The 24,373-nt window shown below is 37.0% G+C and overlaps 1 protein-coding gene and 1 long non-coding RNA gene across 7 annotated transcripts in view; both read right to left on the bottom strand.

Moving 5' to 3' along the window:
- Positions 1–24,373, bottom strand: part of LOC128894204 (tensin-1) — a 332,764-nt gene that overhangs the window by 178,463 nt on the left and 129,928 nt on the right. Inside the window, exon 1 of one of the 6 annotated variants that reach the window (XM_054155789.1) lies at positions 20,452–21,169. The exons of the other annotated variants lie outside the window; for them this stretch is intronic. Coding sequence (XP_054011764.1) covers positions 20,452–20,478 — 27 coding nt within the window. The 5' untranslated portion in view covers positions 20,479–21,169. Of the gene's footprint in view, positions 1–20,451; positions 21,170–24,373 lie in introns of those variants that run through there. 6 annotated transcript variants of the gene reach the window in all.
- On the bottom strand, positions 2,066–3,090 carry LOC128894325 (uncharacterized). The gene is made up of 4 exons (XR_008461513.1): positions 3,006–3,090; positions 2,747–2,911; positions 2,302–2,668; positions 2,066–2,199 (listed from the first exon to the last, which is right to left on the bottom strand). It is a non-coding gene; the product is annotated as an uncharacterized LOC128894325 (long non-coding RNA).

The raw sequence follows: 24,373 nt of genomic DNA, 5'->3' as shown, positions 1-24,373 counted from the left end.
ATTTTTATTTCAGACTTAGAATCGCCGTCCCAAAAAACCTCGTATACCAAGTTTCATTCAAATTGAATCGCTTTTCGCATTTTAGTCCACGATGTTAGATCCGCCATTTTGAATTTCTAAATTTTTCTTCTGTTTCGTTTCTAAAATAATTAACACCTTATTTATTAATTGCGTAAAGTATGAAAACACACGGTATCACATAGTTTGTATACTTGCTTGAAATAATCGTCAAAGTTAATTTGTATGTCTCCTGAAATATTTAATTTGCTGTGCTGACGGCAGTCCTAACTTTCATATTTAATTAAATTCAGAATCTAGAACTTCGAAGTGCTTCGAATATTGAGCATTCGACATCAGCTGCTCGTGGAATCGCTTCCAACGAACCGAACTGCCTTGCTTTCATTACTTATTGGATCGAAGTTGGGCTCACAGATTCCTGAATCTTTTTATTTTCAATACTTCATTGGAAAAGTTTCGTACCTTCGCGAACCTTGTCGCGTAGAAATGTGCCCAATCATCTTGAAACACGACTCTTTTCGAAGAATCAGAACTTAGAAAACGACCTCCCGAAGAAAACTTGAAATAATCAGGAGAATCGCCGGGGACGATTCGCGTGAAGCACTTGCCGAACGTTTCTCCTGGCTCGATCGCTGAACGAATCGGAAGTCATACCGACGGAAAAGTTAAGTACGAGCTGGAAAGAAAAAGGTCTAAAGTACACTTTAAAGGCAATCGATAACCCGAGAAAACCTGCCGGTCGGGCTATTGGTCGTGATTTACTGCAGCTTCCTGTTTCTTCTGATTCGACGAGAAACTTTCATAGATTATATTGTGATAAAACACTTCGTGAAACTATGGAGGCCGTCCAGGAGTTCGTGCGTTGCTTCTCGAAGAGAAACAGCTTCGACTTAGGACATTAGATTTTTTAAAAGAGCTTGAATCTAGAAATGATATTAAATAATAGAAACTTTCATTTAAAAAAATTACTCGACTTAAAAACAAAACACTACAAAGAACGTAATCTAATATTCTATCCAATAACTACAAATCTGATATAATACTTTAATTGCATCATTAATGTAATTATTATAATCAATTACTTTTTGAAATCGATGTCAAACAACCGCAGTAGATCAATTTAAACTTTACTATACGTAAGGTAGTTTGTGCCTTACTTTAAAACGTAATTGATTATAATAATTACGTTAATAATGTAATTGAAGTATTATATTGGATTTGTAGATGGTGTATAAAATATTGTCATTAGAGAATGTGGAAAAATGATTTCATTCTTTGTAGTACTTTTTTTGAAGTCGGTTAAATTTTTGGTAAATACGGTTTCTTTTATTTTATATCATGATGCATACATATATCATGTATCATATATGTATCATATTGCAATTTCTTGCAATTAAATACTGATTAAGCGATTGTCACCAGTCGCAAGAATTTGGTGGCCTGACTTCAAACTCCATAAACAGATCTTAACAGAATTTATACAGGAACTCCAGGGAAATATTCTTCTCCACATAAAAACAAATTACATAGAAATCGAATTGATAACATCCTTCTTTGTTGTCGATACAAAATGAAAATCGATTCGATATAAAGTTTTATAGAATTCTGTTGAAATTTGGCTCAAAAATTGTGTTTCTAGTAAGCAGTTATGTATCAGCTACCTAATCAGTAAAAATAAATCGATTCGTGTCGGAATCGAACATACGATAATCGATTTAAAAAATCGACAATTGTTTCGAAACGACTGATTTTCAAGCAATCGAATCAAAATGGCACGTTAGTCTAGACGATCTTTGAGCGAATCAGTCGATCCAAGGTAAGGCAAGCGCGACGAGCCAACCCAACACGAATCTCCCCTACGAGGAGTACACGTCATTGGCTACGAAATTTGACAACGGACAGACAGTGCCGCTCCCCGACCAACGTCTAATCATATTAAATTGTTTCGTAGCCTGCCAATTGGTCACGAACTACGTTTTGACCTCGTTCAATGTTACAGCAGAGACACATTCGCTTAATTTCAGCTCGACACTCGCCGATTAGATACCTTGTAAATGCAGGCTTCCGCTGACGGTGGCTCTACTTCGAACTTTCCGTTCGGTTACGTTTCGTTGAACATGCAATCTCATCGTATTGCAATTTATTACGATATCAATAGGATGAAAATTTGTCAATATGTCGCTATGAAACGAAAGAGATATTTAAACTTTAGTGGGTTGCCAGTTCATTCCTGTATTGACATTCAAACGGTAGTAAAGTACTATGTACTTCGTTTATACATACAGCGACACTAAAACTCTAGTCTATTAAGTACCAGTTTATTTCTATATCGGCACTCAAACTCTAGCAAGGTACCATTTATTCCTGACTCTACATTAAATCGCTGTATTCCAACCAGTTGGCTATATCCTCACTCAACTCGATCCAATTTTGCGTGGTATGTTTAATTAAAAGTGAAGGTCGAGTATGTAATCGTACGTAATACCCATCCACCACGTTTAAAATTGTAACTTCAGTAAACCCTGGCCGAAAAAACCCGCCTTTGACGCTGATCTCTAATATCGTTCGGTCGATCTCTCCTTTTTGGGCTGACCATTCTCTGCTGGCAAGTGTTAATAATGCTAATGCATCGACCTCGAGCGGAACGAACCTGCGGCGCATCAATATTCATTAGCGGTTCGTTCTACGAGCCGAATAATTCTGCGTGGCCGCAGCGTAACCCACAAACCCAGTGTGTACACACGCAGGATTGCGTGTGAAGTTTAACACGCGCTCCAAAGTATTCTTTCTCAAGCCTAGAATTCGAACGATTCCCATGGACCAGTGTTTGCTCGTGTGTCGGGGACCAGTTTTCCCAAGTGAAAACGTCGTAACGCTTCGAAAGCATAGTATCCTAGAACGAAGGTGCAGATTGTTACCTCTGGCAAACAGTCAAAAATCCAAACCCTAATTTTTACTTTGATTAGAAAGGTGAAACGTAAAGGTACCTCTATTTGAAATATAAACTTTTTCTAGATCGCGTTCAAAGGGAAGTGAGTATACCGATTTGCAAGAAGAACGTTTAAATTATTCATATAAATCCGACAAGTCCCAGTGTTTGGTGAATGTGTAAATTGTTACATTTAGAAATCAGCCAACAAATCGTACCTAAATTTTTACCTTTAATTGAAAGCTGAAAAGCAGATATACCGTCAAATGGGATTACTTGCAACACTTTCTCACTTTCAAATTATACTGTATGAAATCTAAGATATTTAAACGAAAAGTGAATACATTAATATTGTAGTTAGTTGTAGTTCTTAAGTTTAAGAATAGGAATCGTGGAGAGAGGCAATATGGTTATTTTTGCGCGGTCTTTTCGTGTCGATTGGTGCGAGTAAACGTTCGATAGGAAGCAGCAATTGAAGTAGATGGTGATACGCTCCAGACTAGACGATTAAACATGTTCCTGTTGAAATTTTATGTTTCTTTTTTCATAATATAATTAAAAAAAGAAACGGCGGATAATTATGCACGAGCCCAATAGTTAAGTGTTAAGAAGCATTTTGTTTAGAATAGGAAGTACGATTGTTTCAAAGAAATTGAATGGCTTTCTGAAGTGTTTTTATAAAACAAAATAATTTGGTTCCTCAAGATCCTTTTGCACGTTCTCGGCATGTTTTATTAATTAAATGTAAAATAAATCGGATTACGACTGTGATTAAGACCCTATCATTGAAAAGTCCAAGTATCTCACAAGTGCAAGTATACCAAAAACAAATACTTTACGATAATAATGTGTAATCATTTTAGTATTTATAAGTGACGATTTCACTTAATCTTTTCTTATAACGAAACGAAAAAAACTTATCGTTGCAAAAAACTAAATAAAAGTATCATTAATCATTGTTACTCCAAACAAATAACGATGATATCAGCTGTCTAAAGTTAACACACAAAACAGTACACCTGAAAAATCGAATACGCAACGAAATGTTACAAGTTACCCCGCTGTCGCAAGTAACCCTATTTGACGGTATCTCTATTTTAATCGTAATGTAGATTCAGTTTCTTTTCCTGAACCGTGTCAGAAGGGAATTGAACGTACCGGCTAGCAAGGAGAACGTCTGAATTACTCATATAAATCCGACAAGTCTCAGCGTTTAGACACGCAATCGGAATTCGCTACGCGCGACACCGGTACACCGATCGGGCGATTTTCCCGCGCGAAGCGTGCAATATCAATTTCTTACTCGCCTCGGCTGAACTTTGCATTTCTCTATGGGCGTCGATACGCTGGCGACCGCGTGCTCAGCGGAGGAATCCGTTTCACAGGCGAGATACGATTCGTGCGGCTGTCACGCCCACGCGTCAGCTTCTCTGTCCACGCGAAACTACCGGAATGTTGTTGGTTCGGTCGCGCGACGCGCCGCGAACGTCGGCGTCGTCCGACACACGCTCGAACAGTCTCGAGCGGCGTCATTAGGTCCGTTCAGCTGTCCGACACTGAACGATGGAACTAAATCATTGCGATTCAGGGATTACAAACACTATACCCATATAGAGAAGAAGAAAGTGTCTTTAAATCAAGTCCGACTTGCGATAAGTCGTTTGACGCTCTGTATATACTTATTTATTTGTTTTTATAAACGAGAGTAATCCTTGAATATTCAGAGTCTCGCATTTTTGTGAACATACTATGTAGTTGTAAGCCAACCTTTGAGATCCACCTTCGCTCCTGTCATTGTTTAATGTGACTGCTACATTTTTTCATAAGGTTGTGATGAAGCTTTAGTATAATGGCTCAAAAATGAAATAATCTTTGAGATTTTTTATATCAAACTTCTGCTGTGGATTGTTTTAGAGCTGTGTATATGCATTAACTAATGCTGAAATAGTAAATTGAATTTTCTTCAAGTAAAAATAAGGTTTCGCTAACGAGTTATAGTGCGATTGTAATAGATTGTTAAAAGAATAGCATGGCTACTATGATATAATCGCAGTTCTTTAATAGGAATATGACTATAACCCGAACTAGGATTATTAAAAAATATAAAAAAATATTTTAAACAAAACTTTTGATTTTTACATTCAAATATATGAATCAATATATATTAAAATTTTTGCTGCAAGAATTGGTACAGTTTTTTTCTTTAAAAGAATCTCAAAGTTGATCTATAAAATCGTGTTTTATACTAGGATTCCTCCTTAAAACAAATTCTGCACTTTCAATATTTTGGTGTCAAATCTGATTAATATCTGAGATTTTCTAAGGTATTTATATTATCAACAGGCAGCACGATCAAACTTGCAGCTCGTAGTATCAATTTGATGTGTTACCACATGAATTAAACTGTACGACAGAAAGACGATATAATGCTCGAACTGCTGCTCAAAACTCTCAAGATATCAGCGGTCTGATGAATTTTACGACCCCAGTGTGCTCTTGGATGTTTGCGCGGCAAACGTCTGATCCGAAAGGACCGAATGAAATCCCGTGGCGTTATCTTATCGGGATTTCATTCGCAGAATTAGAATGACCTACCTGCCGTCTCTCCAAGGCCGTATAATGAACGTGTCCATCGTTTCGAGCGACGATTATAAGATGCCAATTATCGCGGCTTATCCGAATCGTCTGGTCGGTCAGACGCTTCCAAAATGGACAGATGAACTGGACCCATTGGTCCCGCGAAATTAAGCTTTCAACCCTTTCCTTACCCAATCTCTGCAGGCTGGTTTGATTCTCACACCGCGTTTTAAAATTAAAACGTACGTGGGTAGCAATTTTTCTTTTTCCTGTGATACAACAAGCGTCAATGTTCAAGTAAATTTAATAAACGATAATATGTGTGATGAAAGCAAGTTTAACATTTTTTGATGATATGAACGAAGAATGGTATCTCAAAAGAAATATGGAGATGAAAAATTAAAAATTCGAAGTCGAGTATAAAGCACGAAGGAGGAAATGTGCATGTTTGGGAATGTAGACATTCGAAATCAGTGAATAACTTATTATTGATAATATGTATAATTAAATATCAAAAAGAAAATACAATGAATAAAAGTGTACTGATAATGGGGATTCAGAATACGCAGAATCATATTCCCCACAATTGCTTCAACAAGTACTGTTAATAATTAACTTAACTGTTATCAAAACTTAATTTTTAGTTATTACAACCAATAGATATCAAAGTAAAGAAAAATTTCTCAAGATTAATGTTCTTCCATGAATACTTATTCTCTCCTGGATTGTCGAAAATGTTTGGGCTGGTTTCGCGAATAGACGACTGGTGTCGGACTGCATAAAACCGACCGTGGCGAATCAATTTCACACGAGTCATTTACGAGCTCCTTACGAGAGGTCCTTACCCATGGACGGAATGGCAATTCAATCGTGTCGCAATCGTAAAACGTTATATGGCTGGTAATCCGAGATTAACTTCGCAAAAACCATCCGAGTTCCACCTTCTAGACTTTGTCCTCCAAGACCGAGATTTCAAACAGGCAAATAAACATTTGATTTTCTTCAACGTAACCGAGCACTTTAAACGAAGTTATTCGAGACGGGAGACGTTGCAAACAAATACGTAGCATTTGGAATTGAGGCTAAAACTACATGTTGAATTTTGTTCTTTTTATAAAAGTTTAAGATCGCATCAACCGCGCTCATGTTGTTATTAACGACGATCGTTTGAGAATAATATAGCTTAAATCCTGTTAAAAAGTCTTGAATCCTCCATGAACGATATTATAGCTTAGACCTTTGGTTTATCTCAGAAATTTCCGCCCAAGGTTGGTTCTATTTTTCTAATGTTCCTTATCGCATCTGCTTTTATATATTGTTCCTTTTTTTATAGCTTTATGTAAGTATTTCATTCTTATATAATTATTGTAGCATTATTAGAGGTATTTCTGCTTTTCGTTACTGTAATTTCTTCATTACCTTAAAGGTCGATATAAAAAAAGACTCCATACGCTAACACGAGATCCCCGTTATTGTCTTGTTGGTCTCCTATGTAAATAAGGAAGAAAGAATTGTTTTCCCAGAATAATCACCTGTTTACTCGTCGCGTTGATATTAAATATTGTTCGTGATTTAGAAAAATACTGAACGAAACAGTACTTTCTTACAGTTAGTGTTAGGGTTATAGCACAAAAAAAACGAACAAAAGAAAGGTGATTTAATATTACCGCGCGAATGAAAGATTACAATTTGGAATTTAGTCGTTCGCCGCGTTCTAAGATTCGTACAAGACTAACTGAACCACGAGTCAATCGTTAGTTTTGAAAAACATACGCGGTCACGCACACACACACACACACACACACACACACACACAGACAGTCATTACAGACAGCGCTCATCACAGTCACACCAAAACCGCAAAAATCAAACACCAAGATGTTAGAGAATACGCTCAAATTTGCACTGCATCTAACAGTTAGAACTTTTGTCACACAACTTTTAATGAAATCTATTTTAAATCAACCTCGGGAGTGTTTCTTCGCGAGTAAAGACTCGTGAATTCTTGACACGGTACGAAAAGAGACGACAAACGAGTTAGGAACGGAAGTCGTGTGTTACGACGTGCGAATCACTGATGGAAATATTTTAAATATTTTTATGGCCCAGAAGAACATTGGAGTGAAACTGATGCATTTTTATTACCTCCAAGAACAATATTCACGAGAGTCAGGGGAGATTTGTGAGTCTGTTTCTTTCGGTGAAACTTGGCAATGTTTTTAAATCCAGAAGCTCACAATCGTATTTTTCATCGATAATGGCGGAATTTCAGAAATAAACGTACGAGATGGGAAACGGAATTCCTGAGATATTATTCAGGCAATGAAGAAGATTACAAATGTCGAGGCGGAGCTGCGCAATTTCTTAAATCTGGAAAAATATGCGAGATTCTTCGCAGTTGCGTGGAATGAATTAGTGATACGTATTTATGGAACTGTGAACGATTTTAGGAATATTTGGATGAAGTCCACCTTAGCGTCAAGATCACCGGAATCTTTTACAAATTTCGTCTTTAATTTTTAGAGCTGTATTAGCTATGCTAAAAATCGTCCCCCATTCTATTCATAAACTATTGTTCATAGGACATACATGTATGGTCTGCGGTAGAATTATAAATACATATTGTATTTCTTTTCTTTTTGCTTTTTGCGTAGTAACGTACTACACTTACAAAAAAGCATTCAAAAAGCGAGGTAGGAACGTTTAAATACAATCGGACATGAAAATATTCGAGCATCGATATAATTTGAATTTTGAATAAACAAAAATAATGTATTAGGTTACGTTTTAGTATAGTTTCTAGATACCAAAAATGTAAACATTTCTTATTTACCATGACGGTTATTTACATATTCTACAAAGTATTAATTCTTAAAGAGAAATTTATAATTAAATTGTAAACGTTCGATTTGTAGCATGCCCGAATATTATTGTGACATAAAAATAAGTTATTTTTCCACTTCTCTTCTATTATTTAAGTAACAGTAAGTGACCAATCGGTGTCTATGAAACTCTACTAAAACATAACCCAATACATTGTCTTTAACGTTCAAATTATATTACAAACTCCAATTTAACAGTTTATATTATAATGAATAACCATACATGATAAGTCGATGAATTTATCTAAGCAAATGCTACTTTATTATGAATATTCATGAAGAGAAAATTGTTCAGTTATACTCGACTACAACTTTTGATCTGTAGGTATTCCACAAACGATCAACTACGTACTTTTGAAACAAAATTAATTTACCAACTCTGTTCGGAGAATATTTCCGATGATTCGTGGCCGATGATATTCTCAAGTTCCGAAATTTCGAGGTTCGCAATTGCATTCTTCGTCGAGGGAGATGATAGCCGGCACACTTTGTACAGTTGTTCCAGAAACAACGATATGGAACGGGAAACGAAATTGCCAAAGTGTTTCTCGAGCAATAAGGAAGTCTCGAAAGTCGAGACGCAGCTGCAAAGTTTTTTTAAATCTGATAATGCATCCGCGAATCCCCGCAATATTTCGAGTCAGTTTCAGCCGTTGCAGCTTCTCGAAAACTTTCAGTTGAACTCGAACGCGGAACTTTGGGGGATCTTATACCCTTGGTCGTGGGTGTTTCTCCCTTTCTTGTTTCCTCTATCACCAGAGTCCTGCGGACGCAGACGCGGAGGAATTTGGGACGTTGCTCTGCGTCACGACTGAGGAAAGATCCCGGTGACGCAGACACTATATTCAGAGGAGGATTGCCGAGGATGTTTCCCGAATGTCGTGGACAGAGATTTCGAAACAAGAGTGACTGTGTACGATCAATCTCAACAGTCTATGTTATATACGTTACATGTTTGCGGTGGAGAGTGTTTCCAAATGGAGCTTTAGGATTTTGTGCTTCAAGAACAAGTTTTAATTTTTAAGTTTCAACGAAGAATATTGGCACAAAAAATGTCGCGATTAAGTTGTACATTGGTCTCTTAACCCTTTGCACTCGAATGTCTCTTCTGAGAGAACATTGTAAGTCCAGGCAAACTTGATTAGTGATTACAGAGGATAAACTTATGGGAGCGTAAAATTTGTAAACGCTACTGTAAAATTTGTATTTGCTATTCAAATATCACAAAAATCAAATAAAAATATGGTGCATGTATTAAGATATATATAACAAATATGAACTTGTGTTACATGGAAAAAGAATGCCTAAAAAAGCGACAAAGAGCATTTGTATAAGAAAGTAAGATGTGGGAACTTATTTTGTATGACATGGTGCAATTTTTGAAGATAAATAAAAGCGCTTAAGATTGCAACTTAAAAGATAAAAACTATCAATGGCTATGTATGACTGTTTCACACATTATCACGTATCAGAATCAATGTCTACTGATTCATATAAACTCGAGTATCATTACAGTAAATTATATGTTTCATAAGTTACATTACGTAACACGACATGATTCCTGTTTGCACATTCTGTAACGAAATGGCTCCGAGTGTAAAGGGTTAATTCAAAAGTAGTGAACTATGTAGTTAATTAAAAAAAATGACGTTAATCTAAACTAAACATGCGAACAAAATATATACAGAATATTCTGACAAGTTTAACAAAATACTCCAAATAACTAATAATAAGATTTATGAAGCTCAGTTATGAAACCCGACATCGCAAAATTATACATAATAGTGTCGCAGGTTAGAGTTTCAGAAAAAATGGTTCTTATCGATCCATTAATATGTATACCTAGTGCCACGGCAAATTTAATGAATAATTCATGGACCACGGGAACGTACAACTGAAACGAGTGTTTCAGTGCCCCGACAGGCTGATGTTCATCGCGCTAAACATTCCCTTGGAAGTGTACACAGAGAGCAAGCGAAGGAATTTCAGCGAAAAGACGCATTATGCTCGTCCTTAAGAGTGAAACGCGATTCCCAGAAGGACTATTTCGGCCCGTTTGTAAACTTCAGCGAACAGCCTTGGCTAGTCTCGACCGAATTCTTCATCGAGTTCGCGAAACAGAATGCATGTGGTCGAGGGAAAAGAGGAACGAGAGCAGAAAAGGCGAACCCGAGTAGGACGAAGAGAGGCCTCGAATGAATGGATCCGCCTTCGTTCGCAGTAATTTGCTCTCGGAGTCATTTGCATGGCAATTAATTGGCCGTGATTACGCAAGATTTATGGTGGTATGGTTGCTCTTGTCACTATATAAAGCGCGTCGCCGTTGTCTTTTTCATCCAGCGTATGAATTAAAAATTATAGTGTTGAAAGGACCGCGGAACGCCTCTTTCAGAATTTCGTTCCCCCTTCCAGTCTGAGATCAGACTTCCCCGTTTGATCTCGGTACATTGTGGGCGGGTTATTACAAAATGAATATTAAAGAATTTCATGAAAGGACTACCTACCGAAACCGATCCATCGGACGCGGTAGGTTATAATAGAACGGTGATAGTTGTAGGAACTAGAGGTCCACATCAACCCATTTGCATTAGACGGAAAAGTGGAAAATTCGTTCTTATCACCAATATTTTATTTGTAACACTTTCAAAATTTCGTTCTCCATTCCAAACCAGGCTTTCCATTTTTGTCCTTGTTGAATTCTGAGTACGGACTTATGAAAGTAATACTAAAACGCGGTAAGTGATAATAGAACATCGAAAGTTGTAGGTAATTAGAGCTCTACACTCATACAAGAATCGAGATAACCAGCCAATAAAAATCTTTACCTACATTGCTTTAGTTAATATATTTAAATACGATACTTCCAAACCTTTCGTCTGTACAACATTTTTTCATTCTTTCTTTCTGTGGTTGAACATCAAACTAGTATGTACAGAAGAAACGAATTCAAAGACAGTGTTGAAAAGACTATATTCAGAATTTCATTCTCCAGTCTAACCTGAAACCGGGCATTTCCTTTTTCGATCTCGTTGAATTATAAGCGTGGTTTTGTAAAATTAATATTAAAATGTTGAAAGAAGGGTTTATGAACCGGTTCACCAGTTGCAACAGAATTCATTTACTCGAAAAGCGAGACTTGTTAGTAACAAAGACCACAGAACATAATATTTTTTCAATAGTTAATACATTATAAGATACTTGACACGTATAACAACATTAAAATGGACTTTGAGATTTGTGTAACAAAAATATTGTATCATAAATCGTTAAGAAAATCGTATTATCCTCGATATGTTCGTAACACTGTTACTTTTAAACTTTTAAATACGTGTTTCCTATCTAAAAAGCATTTAAACAGAAACTGTTTACAGATGCTAAAGTTCTAAAAAATAATAATGTGGTATCCAATGAGTCGAATACGTGACGTTTGTCTGTTCATTTAGAATTTTGCGTTCGACAATAAGACATACGAAGCCTTAGATTTTCTGAATATTCCGTTATTCCATTGATTTTTTAGATACCAGTATTATGCAAATGCACATATAGAGATATATAAGTACAAAGCAAATAAAAGAAAAGATACTTAAGTACATAGCAGCTTAAATGCTGTTATTAGAAGTCAACCTCAAAGTAGATATTCGAGTTTCGTAATCTACTTTCAAGAAATTATACCCTGCACATGTCTTGCTATACGTAGATTATGACTCCTATATTCAGAGCTCACATTGGAATAAGTATGGTATCCTTTTAGGGAAAAGAGACATAACAAAATTTCAAGATATATTCTCTACGAGATGAGCAAACTATACATATATCAATTCCGAATCGTAACGATACTATTCGCAGCTCTGGTTTCTCTTTTTGTTTAAAGCAGAGTTATTCGTAATCTATTTATGTAACATACAGCTGTGTAACGTATCTTCAAATTCATCGATTAATTAATTTTTACTCTTTAGCTATAATGTTGAAGAAACTTCTTGTACTATACAATAAGAATAATCGAACGGCTGATGGTAAATTCAGCTGTCCAAATTGTACACGTAATCACTGGGGAACACATACAATGATAAGTTTTGGTGAGCCGTTATCCCCCTTTGATTGCAATGTACATATGTATTTATATTAAGAGACAATACGCTGGATCTCGCTTCTTTTGCTCAACTCCATAGTTCGTCAGAAAGTTCGAAAATAATTTTCAAACCGACACCACTGACACCCAGAAGTCACGATTAACTGTAAAAATGATTCATAGCGAATCTGTCCCGGCATGAAGGAACCTGTTTCTGAAGGCTCGCGACGTGAATAGAGGCGAGCAATAAAAAAAGAAAAAACGTACATTCATTCACTTTCGAGTCACTAATTATCCTTCAGCCAGAACCAATGTACATACGAGAACTATTATATTCTTGATTGACTTGTACCGTGTGACTGATGGGAGACACAAGTTCGAAGGAGTTGGTTTGACTGTGTTTCGAAGAGCAAACAAATAGTTAGCTATTATTCCAAGTCAGGTCCTAAATAGCTCTTTGAATTATGATATATAGCGAGCAATTCCATTTAGAAAGAAAAGCACTTGTGGCAGGTGATGGGTTGCCGATGTCTACGGCGTCGTAACAGGACCGTCATAAACAGTACAAAAAGGGAAGGATGCGTTATCTTTCAAGTTGGAACAACTAACAATCTGTTCGGTTAGAATGCTGTGTGGCAGACTTGTACCGTGTTTTCCCAAAAAGTAATGGACACGTCGATTTCGTTTTTCCTAGAGGTGAGTAGTATGTATATATCAAACTGTAACCATAAAATATGCTTTACGTGCTTTCTCAGACATGTTCACGTTTTTTTCTTGATTTGGAAGAAAGATGTTAAAAAATGACCCACTTGGGATAAATAACGGTAGAATTACAAACATAGTTTCTCGAATAAAAAATACTAACATAGACTATCATACACAAAAATACTGTTTGAATTTTTATATATTACCTATATTTGTTTCGATATTACGATCATGTGAAATCAACGATTTCAAATTTTTTCCTATGTGCACTTTCTGCTTCATCCACTTTTTAAATAATTTTCCAATAATATTGGCGATAAATAAGTGTGAGTTTATAGTTCCCCGAAAGCAAACGAATGATGCCTTATCGATTATTAAGGAGTCGGAGCTACCCGGAGCTTACTAAAATTAACTGTTTATTAACATCCTCTTTTGTATACAGTTACAAATTTCATCCATCTCTTCCATAAGATAGCTTTAAAAATGATCAGCTACAAGAATAATGAATATTTCACTCTATATGTGACCGACACAACGGGGACCGAAGAAGCAGTTTACGAAAGAAGTCTTCGAAGAATCGATCTGACTACAGTTGGAAGAGCAAACATGCGATAAAGCCCGTGCTAAAAGCGCGACGAGATAAAATGTGGATAGACATCCGGTCGCTCCCGGAAGGCTGATTATCGATATATTTGCGAACGACTGGCGGCTACGCGGGGGCGGACAGTATCGAAAATGAGGCTTCGTCTTTCAGTTTTCGCCATTGCCTGCGAAAAGAGTCCATCGAACGGTACGGTTTTCTCCGGCTCGCGGCTGGCTGTTCGCCAACGATCTTTTATTCGAGATGTCCAATCAATCTGGCCGCAACGTGCATGGAAAAGACGGAAAGCCATCTGGCCTCGATACCGTCGCTTTCCAAGTTTCTCGGCTATCGAAATTTCAACGAACACGCAGCCGAACGAACGCCTATCGCGGTCTACGCGAGCGTGGCATGCAGCTTCGGTGTTCGCCGCTATCACTCTTCGATAATTAAAATTGCCTGACAAAGAGACGCGCCGGTTTATCAGCGGTATTTACCGGCGATTACGACTCGACGAGCGAGAGTTTCTCCATCGAACCGCGAAAAGGACTACTCCCGGCCATGACTAGGTACTTTTGACAGCGTTCCGAGCATCGACAAACGAATAGATGCTGATAGAAAATAATCTGACGGGGAAATCTGAAGCTAGGATTACCTGCTTTCAATTATAATTTATTTTCGCGGAATGGTAGATTACAGGCGCTTATAAACACGCGCAAGATACGAGGTATCGCAATAATTCTAGGGATATAAGTAGTTGAATTAGAGACACGTGATGGCGTGCGTGAAATATCAGGTGTAGTCACTTTTTAATTTTAGAAATATAAGTAATTGAAGTAATTTTTTTTAGAACATTATTGTTCGAGCAAAGAAATCGTACAAACTAACATAGCGCGATATATCTATTTTTTGAGTATCATATTCGCACTAAAATTTGATGTCGATGACTGGAAATTACTTTCATTAGTTAAAGGGTTAGGAGTAGACTCGACTTTCACGGAGAAATGTGCACCAATATTCAGGTTACTATTGCTGCCGCGAAACGAGATAGTTGACTGCAATACACTCCTTGATTACCCGCTGCAGGGAACGCGATGGTCCATGGCGATGTTACGGGTTTCTGGAACGTTCGCCTAAACGCTCGGTTTGCCATTAGATTCGCTGTTTTATTGCATTAATGTGTACGAGCCTTTATATATAGCCCCTAGCAGTGACTTGGAATTCTCCACTTTCGCGAAGATGTCTTATGTATCCGCAGTTTGCACAAATGTTTGGCATTTTCAGTTTAAAGATATACGTGATTAACAAATTAAAAGATAGTTATTCAGCGGTTTCAAAGAGGCTATAATTATTAGCTAGAAAATATACTTTACTCACCTTTCGATTTTATGTTAGCCTTCTTCAGTGAATACATATGTTCGTATTAAAAATCTTGCTCATCTTTAATCATAATGTATAGCTTGAAAGGTATTAGTATATCCTCATAAGCAGTACTCTATATATTCATTCGTAATATTTGTAGGTTACAAGGATCACTAAAACGATGAGTCGAAATGAAAAATAAATAGTAGTTTGTTTCAGACTGTAAAATTGTTATATTTTAATTTCATATAAATAACCAGCAGTTAGGACAAGTGGTAAAAGGTATTCCTCTATTTCTAAAGAAATGCTTTTACATCATGCAGCTATGGGTGTGTCTATAATGACGACTATTTTTATGCTTTTAATAGTTATGTGACTAAGGTTAGACATCATATGTATCGTAGGTGCATTTATGAATGAATATCATCAAATAAAAGTAACGAATACGTAAAATTATATAAACTAAAGTAACATCGATCTTATACAGTTTTTTTTATAGAGTTTCGTTTCTTCATTTTTAAGTTCCTGCGATCCTTATGACTCTACCTTTAACCTTATTCTCCTATTTCTAAATATTCTAATGATTATTTATATTCATTACATATAAAAGTAACTATTATTATTTAGTAATTTTGTACTAAGCTTTTTTAATCACTTTGTACAAAATAGATTTTAGTATGGTGTACTTTGTTAATTTGCCTTACTTATAACATACTACAAATTATATTGTCATTACAAATATTCTATATTGAGAACCTTTGGGAGACAATATTTTAATCCGAAGAGTTAGCTTTTATTTCTTATTTCTGTGACTTCTTTGAAAAATTCTTCGCTGTTGTCCACCTGATACTTACAATAAAACTTGCGAGTACTAAAACTTTTGCTTCCATTACTTACACCACGGCCACTTTGATAAAAGAAAAAGACAAAGATTGTTATTAATATTTCACAAATAGCAATAGGGACTCGTCGTTTGCCATTCTGCGAAGTAGACTGAAGTCGATGCCGCACAAATTCGGTCTTTTCTTCGCTAAAGTTTGTTTCAAGATGAGAACGAATGGAAAAACACGTCGTGAATTTCGACGTGCAAACAGTAGCGTACCTGACAGTGAGTCTTATCTAATCGAGCACCGAGTCTTATCACGCCCTACCTTTTGTCCTCGTTCTTCATTCAAACAGAACTTAGCCATGAATTGCGAGTTTTGCTCGCGTAAAAAGAGCAAAGGCAATCTAAGCTGCGCGGAAGCACTCGGTAAAGGTAAACTCGATGGGTTTGCATTTCAACGTACGGTATTGCATTAGTAATTTAAACAGTCTATTCGCTCGGAGTAATTGTTTACATTGACATGATCGATATTTGTGATGAAACGGTTGCGATAAGACACGCGAGATTCTTTAACTATCTCAGCGAATGTGACCGTCAGAAACACTAAGTCTGTAAGTTTTCCAGTTTCATCCACGATTGGCTTCTTACCAGAGAGACTAAAAAAAAAAAACCAAAAATTTCAGCGTATAGCAAAGCTAAGCTGTATATTCGTGCTACGTGTAAGTATCTTGTGTGTTTACAAAAAATTAAAAGACAAGCTTGTATGTGTACATATTAAAAAATTATAATTTTGGAGTCTCACGGAAGACGTTATTTATTTTGCGTTTTGATTCTTTATCTTAATATTCTTTAGAATGTGCAAATTTTACAATAGAATTTACTAAATTCATTTTATACGTCATATTCGTAAATGCAATGGCAACATTCGTCGTTCTGAAAATGACTTTAAAACGAAGAGTTAAAAACCAATACAATGCACACCAATACAATAAAACAGCGAAGCCAATTGCAAACCGAGCGTTTAGGAGAACGCTTCAGAAACCCGTAACATCGCCGTGAACCATGGAGTTCCTTTCAGCCAGCAATCAAAGAGCGTATTCCAGTCAACTGTTTCGTTCTGTGGCAGAAACAGTAACCCGAATATGGCGCATATTTCGCCGTGGAAGTAAAGACTACTCTCAACTCGGTTTCGCATTCTCTATACTCAAAATGTCAGATACAATATTTACTCACTTATAAAACTATGTATAGACGCAAGGACAACAACATGTTTATTCTAGAAAAACATTCAATATAGACTGAGAAGATATAGGAGAATGTTTTTTTGCTTTATCCACTTGAGATTAAATTACCACGCCAGATCATTCAAAGAATCTTAGGTTCATGTCGTGTGTATTTTCCAAATATCATAATCTAGAAATAATATGATAAGTACATTACCACGCGAAGTGGAGTGAAATAGAGTGGTAGAAAATAGGCTATGGAGTGATAATCTTCAGAACTTCGGAAGCCCTATTCAAACGCTAATTCTTCCTACTCAAGCTATTGTCCGAACATTATCGAATACGGTAGAACGTCGACAATCCGCAATGTTTATCTAAAGAAAGTTTATCAATACTAATACTTATTATCAGAAGAGATAATGAAAATCTTTCTTGTTTAGTCTTAACAAGGTTTAGTCAATATTATACTCTGCAGTAGCTATGTGTATTAGTATGATACTGAAATTAACAAAAGTTATGTAACGTAAAATCATACAAGTACAGATTAACAATGAATTCAGCAATTTCAACGTTTTTATCATAACTAAACTGCGGATTTTATGGATTTATAGCGTACAGTAATATGGAAAACATACACAAAGTATATACAAGTTTATACAAAGTATATATAATGTACGTAGAATATATTCTATTAATTAATATTTGGTTCAGCATAAGTGTATGTTACTTTTGGTTGCGTTTAGCATATATTTGTCATATTCACTTTTATTATAAATAATTGTATCACAAAATCCACTTTTTAATTATAATGAATAAGTTTTCTAAGTTTGAAGTAAAATAATTTCAAATGTTTTTAATCGTGTATGTAAAAGTCAAGTTTGGTATTTCATAAAACAGCTTGCGCTTGACGTTAAACATAGATACACGTTTGTATTCCTGTTAAAATATATTTTGGATTTTATTTCCTTCCATCGCGAACATTTCATAGCATTCGCGACAGCCGACACTGTGGTTTTTGATTTCGAAAATCATTTACTTTGATATTTCAGATTAGAACTGATAACTGTTATCAAGAATGCGTTTTAGTCGTAAAGAAGATATTACGTAAAAATATGTATGCTCCACTGCGTATAATAAATTAAATAATTTAATAAAATATCAATATAATAGCATATAAATTGAAAGTTACACGACCTCATAGAGTTAAGTTCATAACGGCATTCTAATTTTGTTATGTATTCAGGTAAGGAAAGTGGGGTATGATAACGAATAGTTGTAAAATTAATTTTCGTTTAATTGGTAGAAATTTGACACGTACTACCATATATCCATTGTTATACAAAGCAAGTATCTGTATAATAATACATATATCATGTAGTATTTCTTTTGTAGCAAGGCCACAATGAATATAACATATCATACAGTGCGCCTTTCTCTGGGTAAATTACTATAAAGATTTTAATTCTTTTTATGGATATTACGATTGTTTATTCAAAGTGAAGTAAGATGACTATATCTTACCTTACTACGCTCGTCATTTTAACCTACTAAACATATATATTGACGAATTTGCGCCTATAATGAACAAAAATGTTTCACCTCATTTATTAAACAAATTAATTTACTCAAATTTGTATATATAAATTACACATGAATGAATAACTTTTGTCGTCCTCAACTTATCCCACTTTCCCATTTACCTATACATCCACTTATGCGTAGAAAAAATATTTAAAAAGAATAATGCCTCTACATGCAGTACAGTTACCGATTTCAGCTACTTCTATATTGCTGTTTTTGGTGTTTCACGTGGTTTTCGAAGATCAAGGATAGGTCTGTAAGCCGTTGGTGGCTCCTATCCTATATAATATTATACATCTCCGACTAATGATAATATTGGTACATGTTAAGAGCTTGGACATATTTACTAACAGTACATAGAAGATCCTGGGTGGTCATCTAAACATAACATTGGAGGGTTGGCCAGCTCAACATCAATTATCGAACAAGAAGCGGTGCCCTCAACGCGATAAAGTCATGGACTTCAACTGCATACTTCGAGTGCACTGTTAACACTTGAATGTCTACTTATTTTAGTCTTCATATTCGAAAAGAAGCAAGTTTATGTCAATGCCCTCTAACCATAGACATGAAAATACGTGATAGATTTTATTCACTACGAATTTTGCTGTTGTACCTAAAATTCGATTGTCAAACCCAAAGTAGTCTGCAGCTAATTTCAAATGAAACAGACCAGCAATCTCGTTATTGTAATCTCTTTAAGAAACACGATTTAAAATAAGAATAAAATTCAAGCTGCACAGAATACGGTCTTATTACTTACTCCGCTTTAAAGTTAGTATAAAACATAGAACAACATGTTTTATTATTATAAAACAATTTACTTACCCAGAATAAATTTTTAAGAAAAATAAACACAAAAGAGTTAAGCAAAAGGTGACACAGTTTTTAACACACCCAACTCCAAAGAGATATGGTGGGCTAGGAAACAGTGTATTTATTCATTGAAAACGCGTGTGAACTTCTTCAACATATTCTGAGTTATCCGTAGATGCAATAAAAATATTTGTTTCAGGTTTATTTGCAGATTAATTATAAGATTGCATCACTTGAATCACTTTACTTATCTTCATATAATTTTTGAAATTATTACATTATATTTTATTTGTTTCAATAGATAAAACTAACTTTTATTGCGTCACGATGTTACTTAGAGAAGATCGGAGACATGTACACGCATGTCAGCGAATTACTCTGCTTTTCGGACCACATCGAGTAACGATCTTCAGGCATCCGCAAGGGTACAGTTAGCCCTTGATGATTTTCAGACTTCAGCTACCAAGCCGCCAAATTTGACCTATATACCTCATACTTCTTTCTACAATTATTGGATTATTGACAACATTTTTGCTGCAATTTTGGTGAAAATTATTGAAACAGGGAACTAAGTATATATATGAATTGATTCGACTCTCCACTCTGTATTTTCAAAGATATAGTAGCGTGCATAAGAAATACGAGTTGGTAGTTTTATCGTTAAATAGAACCAAAGTGAACCGCGTCCCCGAGCATCCTCCACCTCATCCTCCATGTCCCGTTCATGCGATTCCCCATCCCGTCGCGCTGATGTGTACAAGCCCTAAGTCCCCATCGCGGCGAATTTAGAACGCAACAAGAAGAAACCGCGCGGGCGACATGGCTAAGAAACAGAGGTGAAAAAAAACTCCAAGGAAGGAGGAAAGAAACGTGGCGCAAGTACCTCATTGGTGGAACCGTGACCGTTCATCTTGCCGTCACCTCTGGTATCCCATTACCGGTCTGCGGCGAAACGCTCCAAGGATCGTTCACCTTCTCGCATCGGTTCTCGAAAATGGCGCATCTCACTTCGTCTACCCCCCTCGTGTCACCTCTGGGGCGTTCGACCTTCGCGCACAAAAACCGATTCGACTCGCGCCCCGACGGACCACTCTCGATTTTCGTTAAGCTGGTCAACGCCGGTCAAGGTCACGCCGCGATCCACTCCGGTACTAATTTTGGCGGATTGTCCCCGAGTTCGACGACCTTTCTCGCGTTTAGCTCCGACCACGATTTCAAGAATTCGATCGCAAGATCGATTCACTATCGAGCCTCCACCGAACGTGACAGTTTTTCCTGAGACACTTTTTTCACTCTCGAGGTTGTTCTTTCACTGTTCCCGTTCTAACCATGTCACACCACTTCACTGTCAGGGTTTCTCGATCAGTTTCAATTAGTCAGTCGATAACCACGTGAATTTTTTAGGATCGGCCACCTGTCCCTGCCGACCGAGGTTTCGGAGCAGGGAAATCACTGACAACTTTCACGCACCGTGTCAAGCGATCGTGAGAGAATTTTTAGAGCACTATGCAGATTTGGATTAGAGTTGGTCCGTCGCAGGGTTGACAACCTGAGACGAATTTTCCGAGGGATCGAACACCGCCGGCGAATCGATCTTTCCCACGTCCTTCGCGGTGGAGCGCTGTTCGCGGACTGGAGAGCTCCGCATCGCGCGTGCACGGAGCCCATCGCTATCGCCGCAGGTAGACACCCCACCAAATACATACACCGACGGCAAAATTTGTGGTCGAATCTTAACAACCCGCTGTTACACCGACGACGTTAAGAATTATATACGAGTACATTCTGATTTATCTTCGTCGTTGCCACAGGCACGCAAAAAATACATCGTCACACTCACAGTTCGTAAAATATCTTTATCTGTTAAAGTAATATATTTATATATGTTTCTAGTGCATTCATTTCGAACTCGAAATATCGGTGTTGAATGGAATACTAAAAAGAAAAGAAAATTTCTTGCACAAAAAATATTAACACACCTACACTTTAATAATTAAAATTAATAGTTGCCTTGAATTTTAAAATACATAATATATTTTTAATTGGCATTATTTATAACCAACAATCGATTTGGCATCGATTCTATTAGTATCTTTGCAGACTAGTCTCCCGATAGTGACTTCTTTAAATCATTTTCATTGGTTATTTTGAAGTTATAAATAAAAATTTTCTTCGTATTGTTAATTGGTACTACCGTACCGAGTGTGCCTGTGCAACTGCTATTCATTAACATGAAACAATTATGCACAAATGCCCAAATCTAAGTGACTTCTATTTTATATAAAATCAGGTAAAACAAAAGTCGAATGCGTGAAATAGGTATAGAAGTTACCTAATAACCCACGAAACGATATTTCATTAGAAGATTAACCTAATTAAATGTTTCCGAGAAAAATATTAAGATAGCGTATATTCTATCGAATATCATCCATGATCTCTAAAACAATAATTTGCATATATTATGGCCTGTTCGGAATCCACTTTCATATAAATCATATAGAATATTTTTATTTTACAATAGTATCAAATAATCGTAAAGAATTTGTTCAAGTCATTTCGATAGGTACACGTTAGTTCTCAGGAAAGGAAACGTTTAGTCACCAGGTGCGAGTTAAGGAATTAGCTACCCAACGCCAAAGCTCAACCTCGACGCGTTCTAGCAGCATAATTCCTTGCATAATGGCGATAAATCGATGGAAGAAGGATGCACGCAACTGTGTCCTCGTAAATTGTACCTACTTTCTGCGACACGGTCGCGAGATCTCGCGGCGCGCTCAATCGCGGATGTTATTAGCCATCGGGCCCAACGTAGCAGGCCGCCGAGTCAATGTCACGACCGACGCCGCGGACTTCTTTTCGCTCGTCACATTTATCCTGCGTCTCGGGTTACTCCGTCTCGATCCTCGCCGTCGATCCAGTCCCTCTTCGTACGATCAATAGCCCCGACCCAGCTCTGAATCCCGTTACAGCCCTCGCACGCGATCGCATCGATTTTCTTTACGCGAGTCGAAAATGCATGCATGCGCGCACGGTACCCCGAAATACTAGTGGCAAACCAAGCACCGGAGGTAAATCTCCTTGAAAAAATGAATCGAAAACGTGCAATCAATTTCCAGCATGCAAGACCTCGTGTTCAAGAAAAACGTCGTTAAAAACGCGCGAGGGTATCAAGGTTCAGTCACGCCGTGTACGATGGATATCCAAAATTGATTTTTTTGACAACGACGGCTCGTAGTAAAATTTGTATGATACGTTTTCTAACCATTTTTACAAGGAGAATCATATCTGTGATCTGAAGATTCATTTTCACTTTCCCTGATCTTATACATGGAGGAATGTGTTATCGTTCAAAATTTGATTTTTCTCTTGACATTTTGCATTTCTCAAAGTTTTGAAGTGCTCTGAGTATAGAAATGTAAACAAATAATGGTTATTCAATGCAATTTGTATATATAGGATTCCTAGAATTTCTATATTGAATTTTAAAATACAAAATATGTCTTTAATACATCGTATACATGCCTTTAGCATTATTTATAACCAGCAATCGATTTGGCATCGATTTTATTAGCATCTTTATCGACTAGTTTCTTGATAGTGACTTCTTTAAATCATTTTCATTGCTTATTTTCCGGATTCCTAGAATTCCTACATATATGTATATACATTATGCAAGGTGTCTCGTAACTAGTAGTACAAAGCGAGTAAAGCGAGAAAATGTAGAATAAAATTGTTCCATATGATGCTTCATTTTTAAAAAAAAATAAGGTAAAATTATCGAATACGCGTGCATTTGGACCAGCTTCAAGCACGACGGATTTCACTGTAGATCACGAGCATAAGGAAAAAGTAAAACCGATGTAAGAGATATTATCATGTTGACAATGTTTGTCAATATTGCAAGAATCACGGAAGTAAAACCCGTCGAACTGTAGCTAAATCAAGTACACGCGTACTCGACAAATATTCAAACTTATTTTTTTTTCGAAAATGGAGCATTATATGAAAAAATTTTATTTTACATTTTTCGATTCAATTTTTCATGTACAATCACCTCCTACTCGCTTGTACCACCAGTTGCGGGAACACCCTGTCTATTCGGAGTCCTAGACGTATTTCAGTTAGAAAATCATTGGAGCCTGTCCTTTCTAGATCTGCGAACAAACCTCGAATAATTATCTTCTTAGGTATCGACTGTCTACGCCTAAAAGTATGGCACCATTAGCTTCGGTGTTTCGAGTACGACGTATAGAAGCCTATTAAAAAGAGAGTATCGCACTTGGGAACGTCTTGTTGGGAGTCGAACGGGCGAGCCCTTCCAGTGGCCTCAGCCTCTTTGAACCGGGATGCGCAACCAAGGCATACTCGCGCAGCCTACGTCGCGGGGTGCATCGACCGTCCGCCGTTGTAAACCGTGGTCGCATCTCGTCCTCGCCAAGTACGAAACCCGCGGCTACCATACCTGGTGGTAGCGCGGTGTGTACCACCACCTTGGCCTTCCAAGATTGTAAACAGCCGGCAAGAACCGGGGAAACCAGACGATGGGTAACGTTGGTCCACGGTTCTCCCTGTTCTCCTCCTTCTTCTCCACGTTCATCGTCCCTGGCACGCTTCTTTATCTTCCTCCGTTTCCTCCCTTCTACGCTTCTAGCCGAGATGCGCCCAGGTGCAGCGTCGATGCGCTGACCCACGCCCTTCGACGTTCCTACGCGGCGTGTGTCAAACCGTTGTCCCAAGAAGAGGAGGAACGGGAACATGATTCACAAAGAGTCCATGGAAATACACTAGATTGTCCCATGCCCTTT

The sequence above is a fragment of the Hylaeus anthracinus genome, unplaced genomic scaffold (genome assembly GCF_026225885.1).
Source record: "Hylaeus anthracinus isolate JK02 unplaced genomic scaffold, UHH_iyHylAnth1.0_haploid 3, whole genome shotgun sequence".
Taxonomy (NCBI): Eukaryota; Metazoa; Arthropoda; class Insecta; order Hymenoptera; family Colletidae; genus Hylaeus; species Hylaeus anthracinus.
The sequence above is the reverse complement of the archived record's forward strand: the minus strand, read 5'-3'. Positions and strand labels throughout refer to the sequence as shown.